This window comes from Leptinotarsa decemlineata, unplaced genomic scaffold, assembly GCF_025532065.1.
Source record: "Leptinotarsa decemlineata unplaced genomic scaffold, Ldec_3_MD MMD2_tig00026328_RagTag_RagTag, whole genome shotgun sequence".
NCBI lineage: Eukaryota > Metazoa > Arthropoda > Insecta > Coleoptera > Chrysomelidae > Leptinotarsa > Leptinotarsa decemlineata.
The window spans coordinates 3,912,412-3,929,183 of NW_027412688.1; the positions used below are offsets into that span (position 1 = coordinate 3,912,412).

At 36.6% G+C, this 16,772-nt stretch overlaps 1 protein-coding gene across 3 annotated transcripts in view; it reads right to left on the reverse strand.

The window, feature by feature from the left end:
* sns (sticks and stones) overlaps window positions 1-16,772 on the reverse strand; it is a 148,746-nt gene that overhangs the window by 100,355 nt on the left and 31,619 nt on the right. For all 3 annotated transcript variants that reach the window (XM_023157719.2, XM_074182504.1, XM_074182503.1), the window contains exon 2: window positions 11,199-11,360. In XM_023157719.2, coding sequence (XP_023013487.2) covers window positions 11,199-11,360 — 162 coding nt within the window. The remainder of the gene's footprint in view (window positions 1-11,198; window positions 11,361-16,772) is intronic.

The window sequence follows — 16,772 nt, forward strand, 5'->3', positions numbered from 1 at the left end:
TATCTGATTCTTATTCCTCCACAAATGTTCGATATACAAACTGAATAGAGAAAAGTATCTTCTGTATAATTCAGTGTTCATATAGAAGTATTTGTTTCGAAAGAATTTTTTCTTTCGTGTAATTCAATGTTTATATGAAAGTAGCTGTTTTAGGAGGACTTTCTTTCAGTTTGTGTCTGAAAGTTACTTCTTTGCATGATCTACATATCCATGTATAGAGTTACTTATTTTCAAATTGATTAATCCTTCCTTTCTTTGGAAGATTCTCTCATCCATTTTTTTGTATCAGATGGAGTAGTAGAAAGTCAAAAACTTTCTTTCCCAAAAAATACTACTATTATAGTGAAAAAAGCGACGAGCGCTTGATATACAAAAAATATGGCACAATGCGCCCACGCTTTTTTCATAATAATGCTAGTATTTTTCGTTCGTTATTGTTTAAACCTTACTTAAAAAAATATTTTTAACTTTTCAGTTCGATTTTCTTTAAAATTGTATTTTTTAGTTCTTTAAACTATATTAATTTTTTCATTTTTTAGTTTCGTATGCTATAAAAGCGTGGTTTTTAGTCTTTTTAAACTATATTTATTTAACAAATTAACAATTTTCAAAGATCATCTACATGATAGTTTTCACTAAATTGAGGAAAATTTTTCTAAGTATCGAATAATAGTTGGGGCGATTTCAACATTAATTTCAATGGGAAATCGACTATTTGTCGTGAGGTTGCTGATATTTCTTCAGCTTTTGGGTTGGAAAGGAATATTATACATAGAACCGACAAGAGGTCACTCCTGTATTGATAATATATCTAAAAATTTCGTTGTCGATAAAGCAGAAGTTACAGAATTGCACCTATCCGATCACAAAGCACAATCGGTTGAATTCACAAATATTTTGGAAAGGGCGAGTATCACTAGTAAATTAGTTTTCAACAACAACAATGAAAATAAGCAATCATTTAAAAATTTCCTTTCTGCAGAAAATTGGGTTGCTTCAGATGAAATAACAGATTCTAATGAGTGCACTGAAACATTTCTGAATATTTTTCAATATTACCACGAAATGAGCTTTCCGTTAATCAAGGTGAAGGGTGATAATTACCGGAGAAATAAAGAAGCTACAGTCGATACTAGCATTATAAAAGCCAAGACAGAAATTACCAACTTGAACCATTTAATAGAGTTAAAATTACCAAATAATGAAGAATCAAAAGAACAATTCAAATTAAAGAAATACGAGTATGAACAACTACTCAAGTGGCGCAGAATAATATTCGCGAGTCGTCTAATAGACCAAAAGCTATCTGGGAGCACATCAACACCAATACAGGAAGGAAACCTAAAAAAAAAAACTACGACAATATCTGCCGAAGAATTTAACAATTACTTTGTGAATATCGTAAATGAAATGATCAATGAAATTCCACCTTCGAAAGCTCATTTCTCGACACATCTGGGTAAATCCCCTACTACCTCAAATGGAAATTCACTTTTCATCTATCCTCCAACAGAAGAAGAAATAACTGATATAATAAAATAAATCAAGAATTCCAAGTCAACTGACATCTACAACCACTCAGTGTGTATGTATAAAAAAACCTAGATGCATTACTAAAACCAATAACTCAGATAATAAATAATATATTAACAACTGGAATATTTCCGGATAAACTGAAAATCGCAAAAGTGATACCAATATTCAAATCAGGAGATACAACATCGATATCAAAACACAGACCAATTGCATTGGTCCCCATTTTGGGTAAAATTGCTGAAAAAATTGCAATGCGAATAGCCTCATTTTTAGAACAAAATAACTTATTCACGAGTTCGCAGTTTGGATTTAGAAAGCGGAAAAGTACTGCCGGGGCAGTTTTTGAGCTAGCCAATTTCATAGGAGAGGGTCTCAGAGGTATATCTCTTGATTTGATGCGATCTTATATGACAAATCGAACACAATCTGTGTACCATGACACTAATTTCAGTAAACAATCCCCAATAAAATATGGAGTACCATAAGGCAGTATTCTTGGACCCTTGCTGTTTCTTATATATACAAACGATTTGCTTTCTTCAATTAATATGAAGATTATCTTATATGCCGACGACACAACATTTTATACGAGGGTAAGACAAGGAGAGGAAACCACCGTTATCCAGGACATAACTGAGTCAGCAAATGATTGGTTTAACGCAAATAAATTACAAATCAATAAAGCGAAAACAGCTTCTATGATATTCTTAAACCAAGGAAATGATGCTCAGTCGTTAAAGTTTTTAGGAATTCACTTGGACAGCAACTTGTCGTGGAAAACTCACACATACATTCTTTCGAGTAGGTTATCTAAGGCCATTTATGCTATAAGACAAGTTAAAATTAATTTAGGTAGGGAAGTGGCTATCATGACATACCATTCACTATTTCATAATGTTATGAAATATGGATTATTGAATTGGGGACACTCTATCTACTTACAGCCTATTTTTTACTCCAAAAAAGAGCAATTAGAGCAATTGTAGGTTTAAACAGACTGGAAAGTTGTAAGCCGTGGTTTGTATAGTTAGGTATTTTGACGTTACCTTCATCGGTCATATATACTAACTTGGTATTCATAAAAGAAAATATCAGCAACTATCAGACACTTAGTGATAATCATAATTATAATACAAGAAATAGAGACAACCTGCTGATTCCACAACATAAATTAGCAAGTACTAGTCGCAATTATCTAGGAATGAGGCTGTTTAATAAATTAACTATTGAATTGAAAGATACACACCTGGAAATATTTAAAAAGGAACTAAAGACTATTCTGTTGAGGAAAGCCTACTACGAAGTAAATCTTGGTGGCACTCTAGTACTAGTCCTGAGGTAACACGTTGTGTGTTACACGTTGTAACACGGGTTTGGCCCGGTGTCGTGCCCTTTAATCCACCTCAGGATAATGTTATTATCTACCGACGCTTTGTCTAAATCTTGGTGGTCCTCCAGCACTAGTCCTGAGGTAACACGTTGTGTGTTACACATTGTAACACGGGTTTGGCCCGGTGTCGTGCCCTTTAATCCACCTCAGGATAATGTTATTATCTACCGACGCTTTGTCTAAATCTTGGTGGTCCTCCAGTACTAGTCCTGAGGTAACACGTTGTGTGTTACATATTGTAACACGGGTTTGGCCCGGTGTCGTGCCCTTTAATCCACCTCAGGATAATGTTATTATCTACCGACGCTTTGTCTAAATCTTGGTGGTCCTCCAGTACTAGTCCTGAGGTAACACGTTGTGTGTTACACATTGTAACACGGGTTTGACCCGGTGTCGTGCCCTTTAATCCACCTCAGGATAATGTTATTATCTACCGACGCTTTGTCTAAATCTTGGTGGTCCTCCAGTACTAGTCCTGAGGTAACACGTTGTGTGTTACATATTGTAACACGGGTTTGGCCCGGTGTCGTGCCCTTTAATCCACCTCAGGATAATGTTATTATCTACCGACGCTTTGTCTAAATCTTGGTGGTCCTCCAGTACTAGTCCTGAGGTAATACGTTGTGTGTTACACATTGTAACACGGGTTTGGCCCGGTGTCGTGCCCTTTAATCCACCTCAGGATAATGTTATTATCTACCGACGCTTTGTCTAAATTTTGGTGGTCCTCCAGTACTAGTCCTGAGGTAACACGTTGTGTGTTACACATTGTAACACGGGTTTGGCCCGGTGTCGTGCCCTTTAATCCACCTCAGGATAATGTTATTATCTACCGACGCTTTGTCTAAATCTTGGTGGTCCTCCAGTACTAATCCTGAGGTAACACGTTGTGTGTTACACATTGTAACACGGGTTTGGCCCGGTGTCGTGCCCTTTAATCCACCTCAGGATAATGTTATTATCTACCGACGCTTTGTCTAAATCTTGGTGGCACTCCAGTACTAGTCCTGAGGTAACACGTTGTGTGTTACAACGTGTAACCCGGTTGCAACCGGGCAAAACCATCATAGCAGAGTCCTATTGTGAGAAAATAGAAGAAATATACCAAAAATTGCGTCAGCAAGCACTGGTCAACAATAGAGGTCTGATCCTGCTCCACGACAAGGCCCGTCCAAAATCTAAACGAATTAACAGTGGAAGTTCTGACTCACACACCATACTCCCCCAGACCTCTCGCCAACCGAATACCATCTTATCAATCACTTCGATAACTTTCTTACCGATAGAACCTTCGCAAATCAGGACCAGGCGAAAACGGCCTTCGTCGACTTGACCGAATGCCATGCACACAATTTTTGTGCTGTCGGAAACAATTGACTTGTGTTATGTTGGCAAAAGTGCCCTGATTCAAAGGTCGCCTATTTACATTGAATTGAATGAGTATTAACTGAGTGAAGTAGACTTATAAAAACGGACAACACCTTTGAATCAACCTAATACTATTTTTCGTACTTGCTAGTTATTTTCAAGGGAATCTACATGGGCCATACATTTCCTTGAAAATAAAATTCACCAAATTCTGAGTCTGGAAACTCAGGTTCAAGTCGATATTCAACAAAATTATTTACAGAAAATTAATAAATATAGTTTCCAAACCTTAGCAAGAGATATCCGGTTGAAAGAAGACCATTCATCGTCATTTTTCAACTCGTTATGATTCACTAAATGTCTGCGAATATTCAATTACAGTTAGAATAATCTCTTAATGCGTTTCCAATCGAGTTAACCGTTCAATTCGTGGAAATTACATGTAATTAGTTCGGAACACCGATTTACTATTCCTGTTGATCTTTGCTGTACTTTGTGAAGAAGCGGTTTCGCTTGAACGATTTGAGTTTATTTGAATATAGAGGTAAATAGGATAAAAATGCGTAACTGTATTTCGATGGACTGGTTTTCAATAGTGATTTCACGATTTAGTATACACAAAAACATTATCTTCGTCTATTCAAGAAGAAATTAAAACAGATGAACAATCGAGTTTTAAGTGAAGCTTCTGAATGGAAGAGCTGTTTTATGATGGAGTGTTTGAATTCAAATCTCTGGAGGTTACATTTACAGATTGGCAGCAGATTAGCCGGCGAAGTGGGGTGAGAGTTCAATAACATCGAGGAACTCGAGTATGCTCAGGGAACGATACGCCAAATAAGTTCTGATCTGAGCTTTATGAAGCATCAAAATTTGCTGAGGTGTGCACAGTTTTTTTTTTATTGAAACAGTGTTCCAAGCTTTTGAGAAGCAGCCTTTGTTATTCCAGCAACATGATTGTGCCGTGACATATTGGTGCCCATTTCAACCCTCAACAAACTTATCGAAAAAGTATACAAGCCTAACATAGAAGTTTGGCCAGTAAACCCTCATGTCACACAAGGTCAAAGGCCTTAGAAATATCAAGCGCAACAGTTCTTAACTCTCTATGTTTTTCGATTCCGTTATTCCAAATATGGGTGATATACGGTAGAAGGTCGCTTGTTGATCTCTGTTTCCGATATCCATATTGATGATCGCTCAGGATGGTAAAGCCTTCCAAATATTTCAGAGTATGGTGGTTTATGGCTTTCTCCATGATTTTTGATATCACTGATAGTAAAGCGATTGGTCTTTAGTTATTTGAAAGATTATTTGCCCTTTTTGGGAATAGGCTGAGCGCTAGCAATTTTGAGGCAGGAAATATAAAATGGTCTTTGGTAGAAGTGAAGAAGGTTGAAAAGTACGTTTAAAATAATGAGATATATCTTTGAAACAAGAGAGAAAGAAAATAGAGAGAAAACAAATGATTTACTGTAGAATGAATGTAGGTAGACAATGAAGTGGGCAAACATAGAGAAAGAAATGGGTGATTACCAAAGACATGGGGGTTTTGCCTATCACGATTTCATAAAGATTGCCCCTTCAAGCAAAATGCCATCTATCCCTGAAACAAATGAGAGAAGATGAGCTGAAATTAAAATAAAATAGGATGAGAAAATATGTTGAAATGCATCATTTTTGAGGAGATGAGGCAAATTTGCTGTCGTGAGTAAAGCTAAATATTGGGTTGCGGTCCTTGTTCATCTTTCACTGCCTGAACCACTGTACATGCAGTTTTCAGCGAGTGCATTGACTTGGGATTTGGGGTTGAGCAAACCGGTCATCTGATGACTGCTTCCACGTTGACCCGCTGGATACGGGAATGACAGAATCACTTGTGGATCTGTTATTCCCTAACCGAATGGCATCCCAACGATGGCCTAATCCTAAGGTGTGTGTATCCGTGCCGAGAGGATGAATGACAATGAGCCTATCAGCTGTCTCTACGGAACCTTCGAGATACCGGGCGCCCTCTCGTCGTAGCATCGCCTTGTCACGATAATGCGCGGCTCTGCCGTGATTGACCTTCTTTCCCTAGCTACTCGTGGGACCTATATGGGCAGAGTAAACTTAAAACATTCTTTTTGACGCTAAGACTATAGAGGAAATGTATGCCGAGTTAACGACTCCAACTGACCTCCCTGTAAATTTAATTCGGAGCGAGTCTTCAGAGAAGATGGATGTCGAGTTTACGACTCCAACGGACCTCTCTGTAAATTTAGTTCAGGAGCGAGTCTACAGAGGAAATGGATGTCGATTTTATGACTCCAACTGATCTCCCTGTAAATTCAGTTGAGGAGTGAGAGCTTCTCAACTCCTGATCTAACAACTGAACCTTAAAACAAAAGGTTTGGTGGTGCAGCCAGGAAACGACTGAGTCGTCTCCTCAAGAGCGGTGTACCTTATAAAACCGCCTTGCACCATATTCTTGAGCAGCGTACGCATAATCTGTCTCAGGTGGGGAAACAAACCACCCATGAGCAGGTTTGCAAACGTTTGTGCCCAAGTAATGATTCACCAAAACCAGAGGCGAAAAATCCCTGCACGGCTGAATTTAAGGCATCGTCAGGTGTAGCTGACGTGCAAAATCCCTCATATGGGAAGGTTTTTGGATATCGAGGTGGGATTCTTGCAACTTGTCTATCCGACTACCTCATTAACAGAGCATATACTTTGTGCCTGCCCCGCTGGGGACCGAATCAGGTCTTTAGAGTTCGGCAGAGCCGTACTCTTATCATCTGACCTGTAAGACCACTCACTACATAAAGTAATCGGCTTCGTTAAGAAGCTGGGTTTATTTGGCCGAGTGAGAATAGGTGTGAGCCACAATAAACCCTCGCGGGTTGCGGTGGAGGGTCGAATAGACCTAGCCACTTTGGACCTAACCTAACCTAAAGCTAAATATATAGATCGATATTACTTGGTCGAAAGAGGGTCAGCAAAAATATGGATCCTGAGAAACAATAACGGTGATGACTAGGTACTTTACGAAAATATTCTTGGAAAACATGGACCAAGACGATCTAGCAAGCGATAATATCAATGTTCAATTAGTAATATCTCTCACCAAGAGATTACTGACTAATATTCAGTATCACTTTTCTCAAATTCTAGTGAATAAACTCATTAGTATCATTAGCAAGGTGGAAAAATGTCTTTATTTGGTACTTTCCTATCACTTTACGGTATTTGGGCTTTTTTCATTTTATCAATTTGCTTTTCATTTCAACAATTATACTTATTTCAATCTCTTCTTTATTCTACAGATTTGTTATTCATATATCCATTTATATTGAAACACATTACTGCTAACATATAGAAATTAGTTGTTGTTGGGAATGGTTTTTAAACACTTACAGGTTTTGTTAGCTCCTTCTTTTCTAATACCTCTACGAAAGGGAAATGAAGACTGAGAGACGCAACTGAATACAACTCAAGCTTTATTAGTTGTTATAAAAACAAGATTTGAATTTTATTCCCATTATACCTAACAACTTGTGGTTCAAGGATAGTTATTTATTTTGAACTATACTAGATGATTTACAATTTTTGTGCTTCCCCCAATACGCAAGGTTTTTGGCAAAATCATTTCAATTTTTATTGTTTTAGTTTATTTTATGCCAGAGGGTAATTTTGAAGTGAAGGTTATTGTAACAGTATGTAAAATATTGTTGAATTTTTTAAATCTTCCTGAAAGAAAAACGCACACAAAAAAACGTGCGTCCAGTTTTTTAGTGTGCTCTTGAAGAGTCGTGAATTTAGCTTTTCAATGGAGATGGCAACATTTTATTCAGAGTGGAACGACTACTATGAAACGGGGTGTTCTTGAAATGAAAAAATATACGTGACAACGTAGGTTTTGGGGGGGAACTGCCACGCCGTGTCGCCTTCCCCATTTACGCCTATGTTTTCTTACAGACGCTCACGTTCAGCCCAAATGACTCCTGTTTTCGTTATACAGGGTGTTCCTTAAACACATGCTAATATTTAAGGAGGTAATTCTTGGACCCATTTTAAGGAAAAAACGTCCTCCTACGTATCTCCTAAACGTATCTTCTAAACGCCTTAACTTTTGAGATACAAGGTGGCAAAGTTTTCAAAAATAATCAGTTTTTTAATAATAACTGAGATAATTTTGAAGACATCTTTGGCATATTTGGTACATGGCAGTGGTATGGCAGTGGCATGTGGGTTTCGCATTGAATATTTTTGGGGAAAAAGTACTACGCCAATGCTTTCTTTTCAAAATAAAATCATTTTTAAAATCCTCATTTATTTTTGAGGAAATTTGATCTTCTGATATTTCTTTGTCCGACGCATGATTTTCACTTAAAAAAAATAAAAATCGATAGAAAGCAAATTAAGAAATTAGATCAATTCTAAAATGAATGAGAATCTGAAAATTGCTTCATAACCCATTACCAATTCCCTAATGATATTTGAAAACATAATCTGCAAAAAAATTATTTTTTCACAAAAACGAGTTTTATTTTATTTTGTGATAGTAAGTCTAAACGAATAGCACAAATTTGTTAATTAGTAATAATACCAAAACTGATTATAAGAATTGTTTGAAGTGGCCACCTGCACTTAGTATGCATGCTTCTACGCGTGGAATTACGAACCCGTTCAAATATTCCCGGCGTATTTCGTATAGTTTCACACGAGGCAACTATTCGCTCTCTTAAATCTTCTAAAGTATTACCGGGAGTTTTATACACAAGAGTTTTAAGGTGACTTCATAAAAAAAAAATCTAAACTGTTGAGATCGGAGGATCTTGCTAGCCATTGCTGAGATCCTCCGCGACCTATCCAACGATTAGGATAAACGGTATATAAATGGTTTCGGACAATTACACTGAAATGAGCAGGGGCGCCATCGTGCATGCACCATATTCGATTCCTTAACGCAAGTGGCACATCATCCAATAACCCAGGTAAGTCTTCTTCGAGAAAGTGTAAATAAGAACGACCATCAAGGCGTCCTGCTAAAAAAAATGGGCCTATTAGATGATCACCTATAATTCCTGCCCATACATCAACCGAAAATTGGTGTTGGAAATGGGTTTCGGTTAATGCATTGGGAATTTCTTCAGCCCACACATGATTGTTATGGAAATTTTGAATGGCATTCCGAGAAAAATTTGCTTCGTCTGTAAACAAGATTTGTGTCTCAAACTGCGGATTTAGTGCAATACTTTGTAGATACCACTGACTGAAGTTCACACGCTGTGGAAAATCTCTGGGAAGTAATGCCTGCACTCTTGAAATATGGTATGGGTATAACAAAAAATCAACCAAAATACGCCAAACAATTTGATGACAAATATCCAGAGTTCTAGCGATCTTCCTCGTACTCGTCTCAGGATGTTCCTCAATTTCTTGCAGCACCGCTTCCTCAATTTCAGGAGTTCTTACTACACGAGGTCTACCTTCCGGAGTCCCTTTCTTGAAACTACCAGTTTCCCCAAGTCGATGATGAATATTTGAAAAGGTTCGGCTATCTGGTAAGGCACGATTAGGATAACTTTCCTGATAAATGCGCCTGGCTTCTGTTGCATTACCATCGGCACGGCCATATACGTAACGCATTTGCGCCATTTCCGCATTCGTATAATTTACCATATTTACTGATATTCAGAAAAACAGCGGACTACCAAAATAACTTCAATAACACTTCAAAATCAATCAAAACGCGCTGTGACAGTTTTTAACACCAACACCTTACTTTAAACCAACATCAATATTAGCTACTGACGTTTGTACATACAGAGAATTCGTTTTTTATTGCTATGGTGGGTACGCTGTTTTTTCTGCTTTTGATCTTTAAAAGAAATCACATATCGACAAACTCCATATTTCCAAGAGGTGCAGTAAATAAATTCTGCTACACGTCATTTATTCCAGGATAACTAAATTTATGTTTTCAAAAATTATTAAGCGGTGCTGCGTTATGACGTAATTTTAATTGAGAACAGTACATCTGACAACAAACAAATACCTTTTAGATCCTCAATTATTTTCCAACAAATCTGATCTCTTAGTTTGCTTTCAGTCGATACACGATACCGCATCAGATTTTTAAGGAATTTATCCTTAAGTAAAGTGATTTTTAATTTTTTGAGCGAAAACCATGCGTCGGACAAAGAAAACCCAGCAAATCAAATGTGCTCAAAAATGTATGGAGATTTAAAAAATAATTTTTAATTCAAGATAAAGCAGTGGCGTAGTATTTTTTTCGCCAAAAATATACATTTCAAAACTCGTACGTACGCCACTGGCAGAGACAATTAAGAAAATTGTACATCAGAAAATGCGCCTAGAGGCATGGAACATATGTACCAAATATGCCAAAGATGTCTACAAAATTATCTCAGTTATTATTAAAAAACTGATTATTTTTGAAAACTTTGCCACCCTGTATCTCAAAAGTTGAGGCGTTTAGGAGATACATCCATAGGACGTTTTTTCCTTAAAATGGGTCTAAGAATTACCTCCTTAAATATTAGCATGTGTTTAAGGAACACATGTGTAATCTAGAAAGCTACAATTTTGAAGAATTTAATTCATTCGGTGAAGAGAAATGCCGTTTTAATAATCTTTCAACATTCAGGGAAAGATTATTAAAATGTTTTTGTTTTATCAAACACAAAGTTTCAACTAATCGAAATAACTTGACCCTTCACCTGTAGACTAACCCCGATAGTCCAACCCTAATCTATAATGGCTTGCAGTATCACTTGAGCTCAACCAAATTAATTCAATATCAGCGTCCTACAAGTTATATTGGCGGACCAAGAAGGAGTTAGGTTTGTTCACTAGTAAATTACAGGGACGCTAATAAGGGTTGTTGGCGGCTTACCTAGAGCAAATCCGTCTTTGGTCCACTGCACTTGACCTGCTAGATTGGCCACTTCGCACTCCAACATGGCCTCTCCGCCCTCGTGGATCTTGACATCTTTCGGTAACAAACGGAAGTACTGCTGCTGGGCTTGAGATGCATAAACGGCGGTCAGGAAATACACTAGAAAAGAAAAATATTGTCAATATTTCAAGATCCTAGTGGATGGAATTTTGCATATGGATTTAAAAAGGTGATAACCCTGCATATCTTATTTCCGGTGAATGATTCGGAACAGTTAAAAACAATAATAATGTTGATAATAATTATAATTTATTATTCAAAACATAATCTTATTGAAAATTCATAAAACTGAACAAAATGAAGCAATGGGTGAATTCAACCCAATACGCTGACATTATGAACGCAATTATGAACGAACTGAGTGTTTTTTCTTATAATGTTATCCGTATTTGCTACTGAAGAGGCGATAAGGCAAGTGTCTTACGGCGAAACTTCAGATGGTTAGCAGTGAGGATGACAGTGTTCCACGTAAGTGAAATTTTACTCTTTTCATTAATTATATTGTGTAGGAATCCTGTGAAATATATCTGATTCGATCCCATTACGAATGTTTGGAATACAAACGGAATGGAGAAAAGTGTTTTTCGAATAATTCAGCGTTCCTATAAAAGTATTTGTTTGGAAAGTATTTTTCTTCAGTGTGATTCAATGTTTATATGAAAATAGCTGTTTCAAATGCGTTTTTTCCAGTTTGTGCCTAGAAGTTACTTTTTGGCATGATGTACACTTTATGTATAGTTATCCCACATTTTTTCAATCAAGATGGAGAAGCAGAAAGCCAAAAACTTTATTTTCCAAAAATTAATCTCTCCTAAAAATATACCCTTTCAATATAAAAAACAAAATAAATTTCATTGATAAACATGTATACATTATAACAAATAAAATAAGGGATTTCTATGCCCAATGCATAAATGAAACATTTTAAAGCTCAAATAACGGTGATTTTTTGAAAGGTATAGGATTTGATTTTCAAAACAACAAAAAAATTTAAAAAAAATTGATAAAATCTTTATTGAAACCGATAGAACGATCAATATAATTCGATGTTTGAAGATGATTTCATGCAAATGTTGTCCGCGGCTTTGCTTTATATGCCCATGCGCAAGGTCCAATCCAGCTGTTGCAGGTTCATTCCTGTGGAGATGGGCCTTAACATGACCCTACAAGAAATAATCCAAAGGCGTTAAATCAGACGATCTAGGCGGCCAATTGACGGGCCCCAAAGGCGGCTCTTAATTGGGCCATTGTTTCGCGTGCCGTGTGGCACAAACCACACCACACCAGACAGTGACTTTTTCGGGATGCATCGGTAGCTCTTGCAATGCTTGTGGCTGGTTTTCACTCCAAATGCGGCAATTGCTTGTTAACATATCCATTCAACCAGAAATGAGCCTCGTCGCTGAACACAATTTTTCGATAAAAATGTGGATCTACCTCCAACTTTGCCAGCGCCCATTCACCAAATGTCAGACGTTGTGGAAGGTCTTGTGGCTTCAATTCTTGCACCAGCTGTATCTCATAAGATTTTACACCCAAATCCTTTCGCAAAATTTTCCACGTAGTGGAGTAACAGAGGCCCAATTGATGTGAACGGCGGCGAATCGATGTTTCACGGTCATCACGAACACTGGCGGATACAGCCGCAATATTTTCTTCGGTCCTCACTCTACGAATGCGAGTTGGTGGTTTAATGTCCAATAATGTAAAGTGGGTTCGAAATTTAGTCACAAGCTTCCGAATAGCTTCCTCAGTAGGTCGACGAAACTGCCCATAAATTGGAAGAAGTGCACGATGCACTTTCTTCACCGAGCATGAATTTTGATAATAAAATTCTATAATTTGCAAGCGTTGTGCATTCGTAAGTCGATTCATGGTTAAATTATAGACCAAACTGAACAAGTTTGACAATGACACAAGGCACGATTCACGCGTGATCCGTCATAAACCGTGTTGCTAAAAAGATACCAGAAAAAAAAAATCACTCATCAGTATCATTAGAGAGTTCCCCAAACTATAATAAGGTTTATTATTTGATATATTGTTCGTAAGAATGTTATATGTGTGATTGATGATTTGTTTATTTTATGGTAATTCATGAATAGGTTCGAGTTTGAACCCATTACCAAGTATAAAACTCAAGTTTGTTTTATTGATTTTATTCATACGACCGGTTTCGTGTTTGCACTCATTATCAAGTATAAAACTCAAGTTTTATACCTGATAATGAAACTTGAGTTTCATACTTGACAATGGGTTCAAATCCGAAACCGGTCGTGTAAATAAAATCAACTAGTGGTAATTAGACAAAAGTATTTTTATTCATTTCATAAACATAAGAATTTTGTCAAACCTATCGTAGATTGGAACAATGCTATCTGCTAATGAAATACAATTTTTTTTGGGTTCTACATGTCTTGGAAATCTCTGGCAATTTCTCATGATTTTTTGTACACTGACTAGTGATAAAAAAAGAAAATATCAATTTTGAGTAGGTAGATCCTTCTTTTGAATATAATTGATGGGTTTTCAAAAATAATAAAAATAAAATTACTTATTTGAGTTGTTACCTAATATCACTTGTATGAAATTTAAAGAGCCGAACATGACCGATCACAGCACGGGAACTCCCGAATGCAGTTTCGAATGTAGTTTCGGCAGGTTTGCCGCCGAAACCGAAACTAAACCGAAACTCGACCGAAACCGAAACCGAACTTTCTGTCGGACACTAATTATTTGACATAAGATGAAAAAACTACGGTGACTGATTTGTTGATTTTACAGGTAATAATTTTATTATTATCATATTCATGATTACACAGTACAGAATGAAGTAAATCAGTATCAGAATATGTCATACGTAGGTCCCATAAATTAATTTTTTGTTGAATTTCAACATTGTTCATTCTATTTTCATTTATGAATTGGAAATACTGCCTGGAGAATTTCCATTTGGTTTTTACATCTGTTGTTCGAGTCTCTAATGAAATCGCAATAAATGACGAGAAAAATTATGTAAATAATAATAAAATGTCCAAAAGTTCCACTCCCGAATTTATTTACTTTTTTGGTGAACGCGCGGGTTACATTTTGCTCCGGGCTTCAGTTCCGCTATCAAATCTCGGATTTTACGAGCAATATTCTAATCTACGGGGTTTATCAGAGCTGGAGTATAATTGACTTTTATCTCAAAATGTAGTTATACTAAAAGTTATACAAAGTACCTATCCCTCCATATAATTTACGGTTAGTAATAAAATCATGATCAATAAAGCTCGCTTTAAAAATGAATCCCTCGTTAAATCTAAGAAAATTTCAGAGATTATGTTACCACGATGAGATTCTGTTAGTTTTTGTTCCTCTTAAATTAGATTGATATCGGTAAGCCTGCTGTTCGATCCATTGGCGTACCCACTCAAACATTTTTATGTTTTTATTTAATTATCGATTGAACTTCAGAAAGAGTTGAAAAAATCCTGTACAATATTTTTCGAAAAATTGAGTAATTTTTCTTTCACCAAAAAAATAGTCTATGAAGTTTAAAAAAAATTTTTGAGCTCAAGTTTTCCGACCAAAGCTACTAGTTATTGAAAAAATATAGTAGCTTCGTTAGCTTGAAGTCAAAGCAGATGAAAGTTCAAAAAATGCTTATTACAGAAGGATACTAGCACAATTTTATTTTTGATAAGTTTATGTACAGTTCTCTATAGTAGTGACTAATAACTATAAGGATCTATAGTTGGAAAGTTCTCCAGTGTGGATCTACCCTCATAAAGAGGGAAGGCAAATCTCTAGATTCAAAAGATTGCTTGAAGAGTTTTGGTAAAATGATCGAGGCTGAATAGATCGAATTTTCAAATAGTCGAGTGTGTAATATAATCTTAAATGAAAATCAGAAGTATACCTTAGATTTACACAAACTTTATTCAGGAGTTATATTCCGAGTGCACAAAGTTCAGTCGATTGAAATATGTGCAAGTCCATAATTTTTGAAACTTTGCTAAGCAAATCATTTGGGTGTATAAAAATTTAATAAAACCCCGAGACCGTACGTCGAGGGATTTTATTTTTAATTTTTATACACGAAAGCGTTTGCCTGAAGGCCAAATTTTCATATTTTGACAGCTCGATTCTCGATTTTGTTCATTATCACTCACATCAACTCGAGACTGTTACATAATAACTGCGCGGCCAAAATGACTGAAACTTTGGTGAGTAACTGTCAACAGATGAACAACGGAATTCACTAGCTTTAATTTACGAGTGCCGTCATTTTCATGTTGAGGTCGAAAACTTTTCAGACCACCCCCGTATTTATCAATTTTTCAAAGCCACCGAATTATTGTTATATTTGGAAATTTCTGTAATTTTCGTCGTTTTTTTAGCAGTGTTTTTGAATGGGTCAAAAATTATTCAATAACCATAAAAGTACATTTCTTGTAATTTTTTGGCAGTTATGTTCCCAAGAATCTTGATAACATTTTCTCAGTTAGCACCACCGTTTCGTTTCTTCATGTTGAACGCCCATTCTTTGAGTATCAAGGCAATATTCCTTACAGATGTATTCGTTTTCATTCCATAACCCATTTCCTTGCAAAATATCATGAATTGTTTCCAGACTGATTTATGGGTTTTTACTGTATTTTTTTTTGTATCTTGGGAGCTGTCTGACTTGTCCATTTAGTCGAAGTCTCCAGAAAACACTGCAGCCTCTTGGACTTATTGAGTTTATTCTCCAATCTTCTCATGACACCCATTCCATCAGTCTCGTTTCCTGTACTAGTTTGTGCAGGTTCCGTGTTGGATGTTCCTCATAGTCTTCTGGACGTAATTTTGTACGTCCATATATTGCCTGCCTTCTGTCATTCAGTGCCTCACATTCGCATAAGATATGTAGAGCTGTTTCTATCCCTTCGTTGCATAATCTGCAGCTGAGATCTCCGTTGTACAGCCCCATTTCATTCAGGTGTCCTCTAAGCGGACAATGACCGGTTAGTAACCCTGTAATTACTTTGAGCCGATCCCTACTATATTAAAGTAGTTCTTCGGTTCTTTTCTCGGATGGTTCCCTAATGAAGGTTCTACTGTGTTTGTTGCCAGGTACTTTTATCCAGTACTCTATGTGCTTCTTATTGGTTCATGTCCTAATCTGGTTTCGTACCAATAATTTTGGTACCCCCAGAGCTGGTTCAGGACCTATATATGAAGTTGATGATCCGCGTCTAGCGCATTCATCAGCTTTATCATTACCTGTGATACCTGCAACCCGCAAGGGTTTATTGTGGCTCACACCTATTCACACTCGACCAAATAAACGACAAGAAGCAAGACTTCCCAGTGATCTCAATTCTGTCCTAGACGTAGTGAACTTGAAATCTTTACCAACTTTTTTGAAATCTATTCATATATTACATAAAATATAATTATACCTAATTGTTCCTCCGCTAATAACCCTTCGCGGTTGATGAGGTTATTTTTGAAAAAAAAATCTCCAGGAATATGATAACAGAT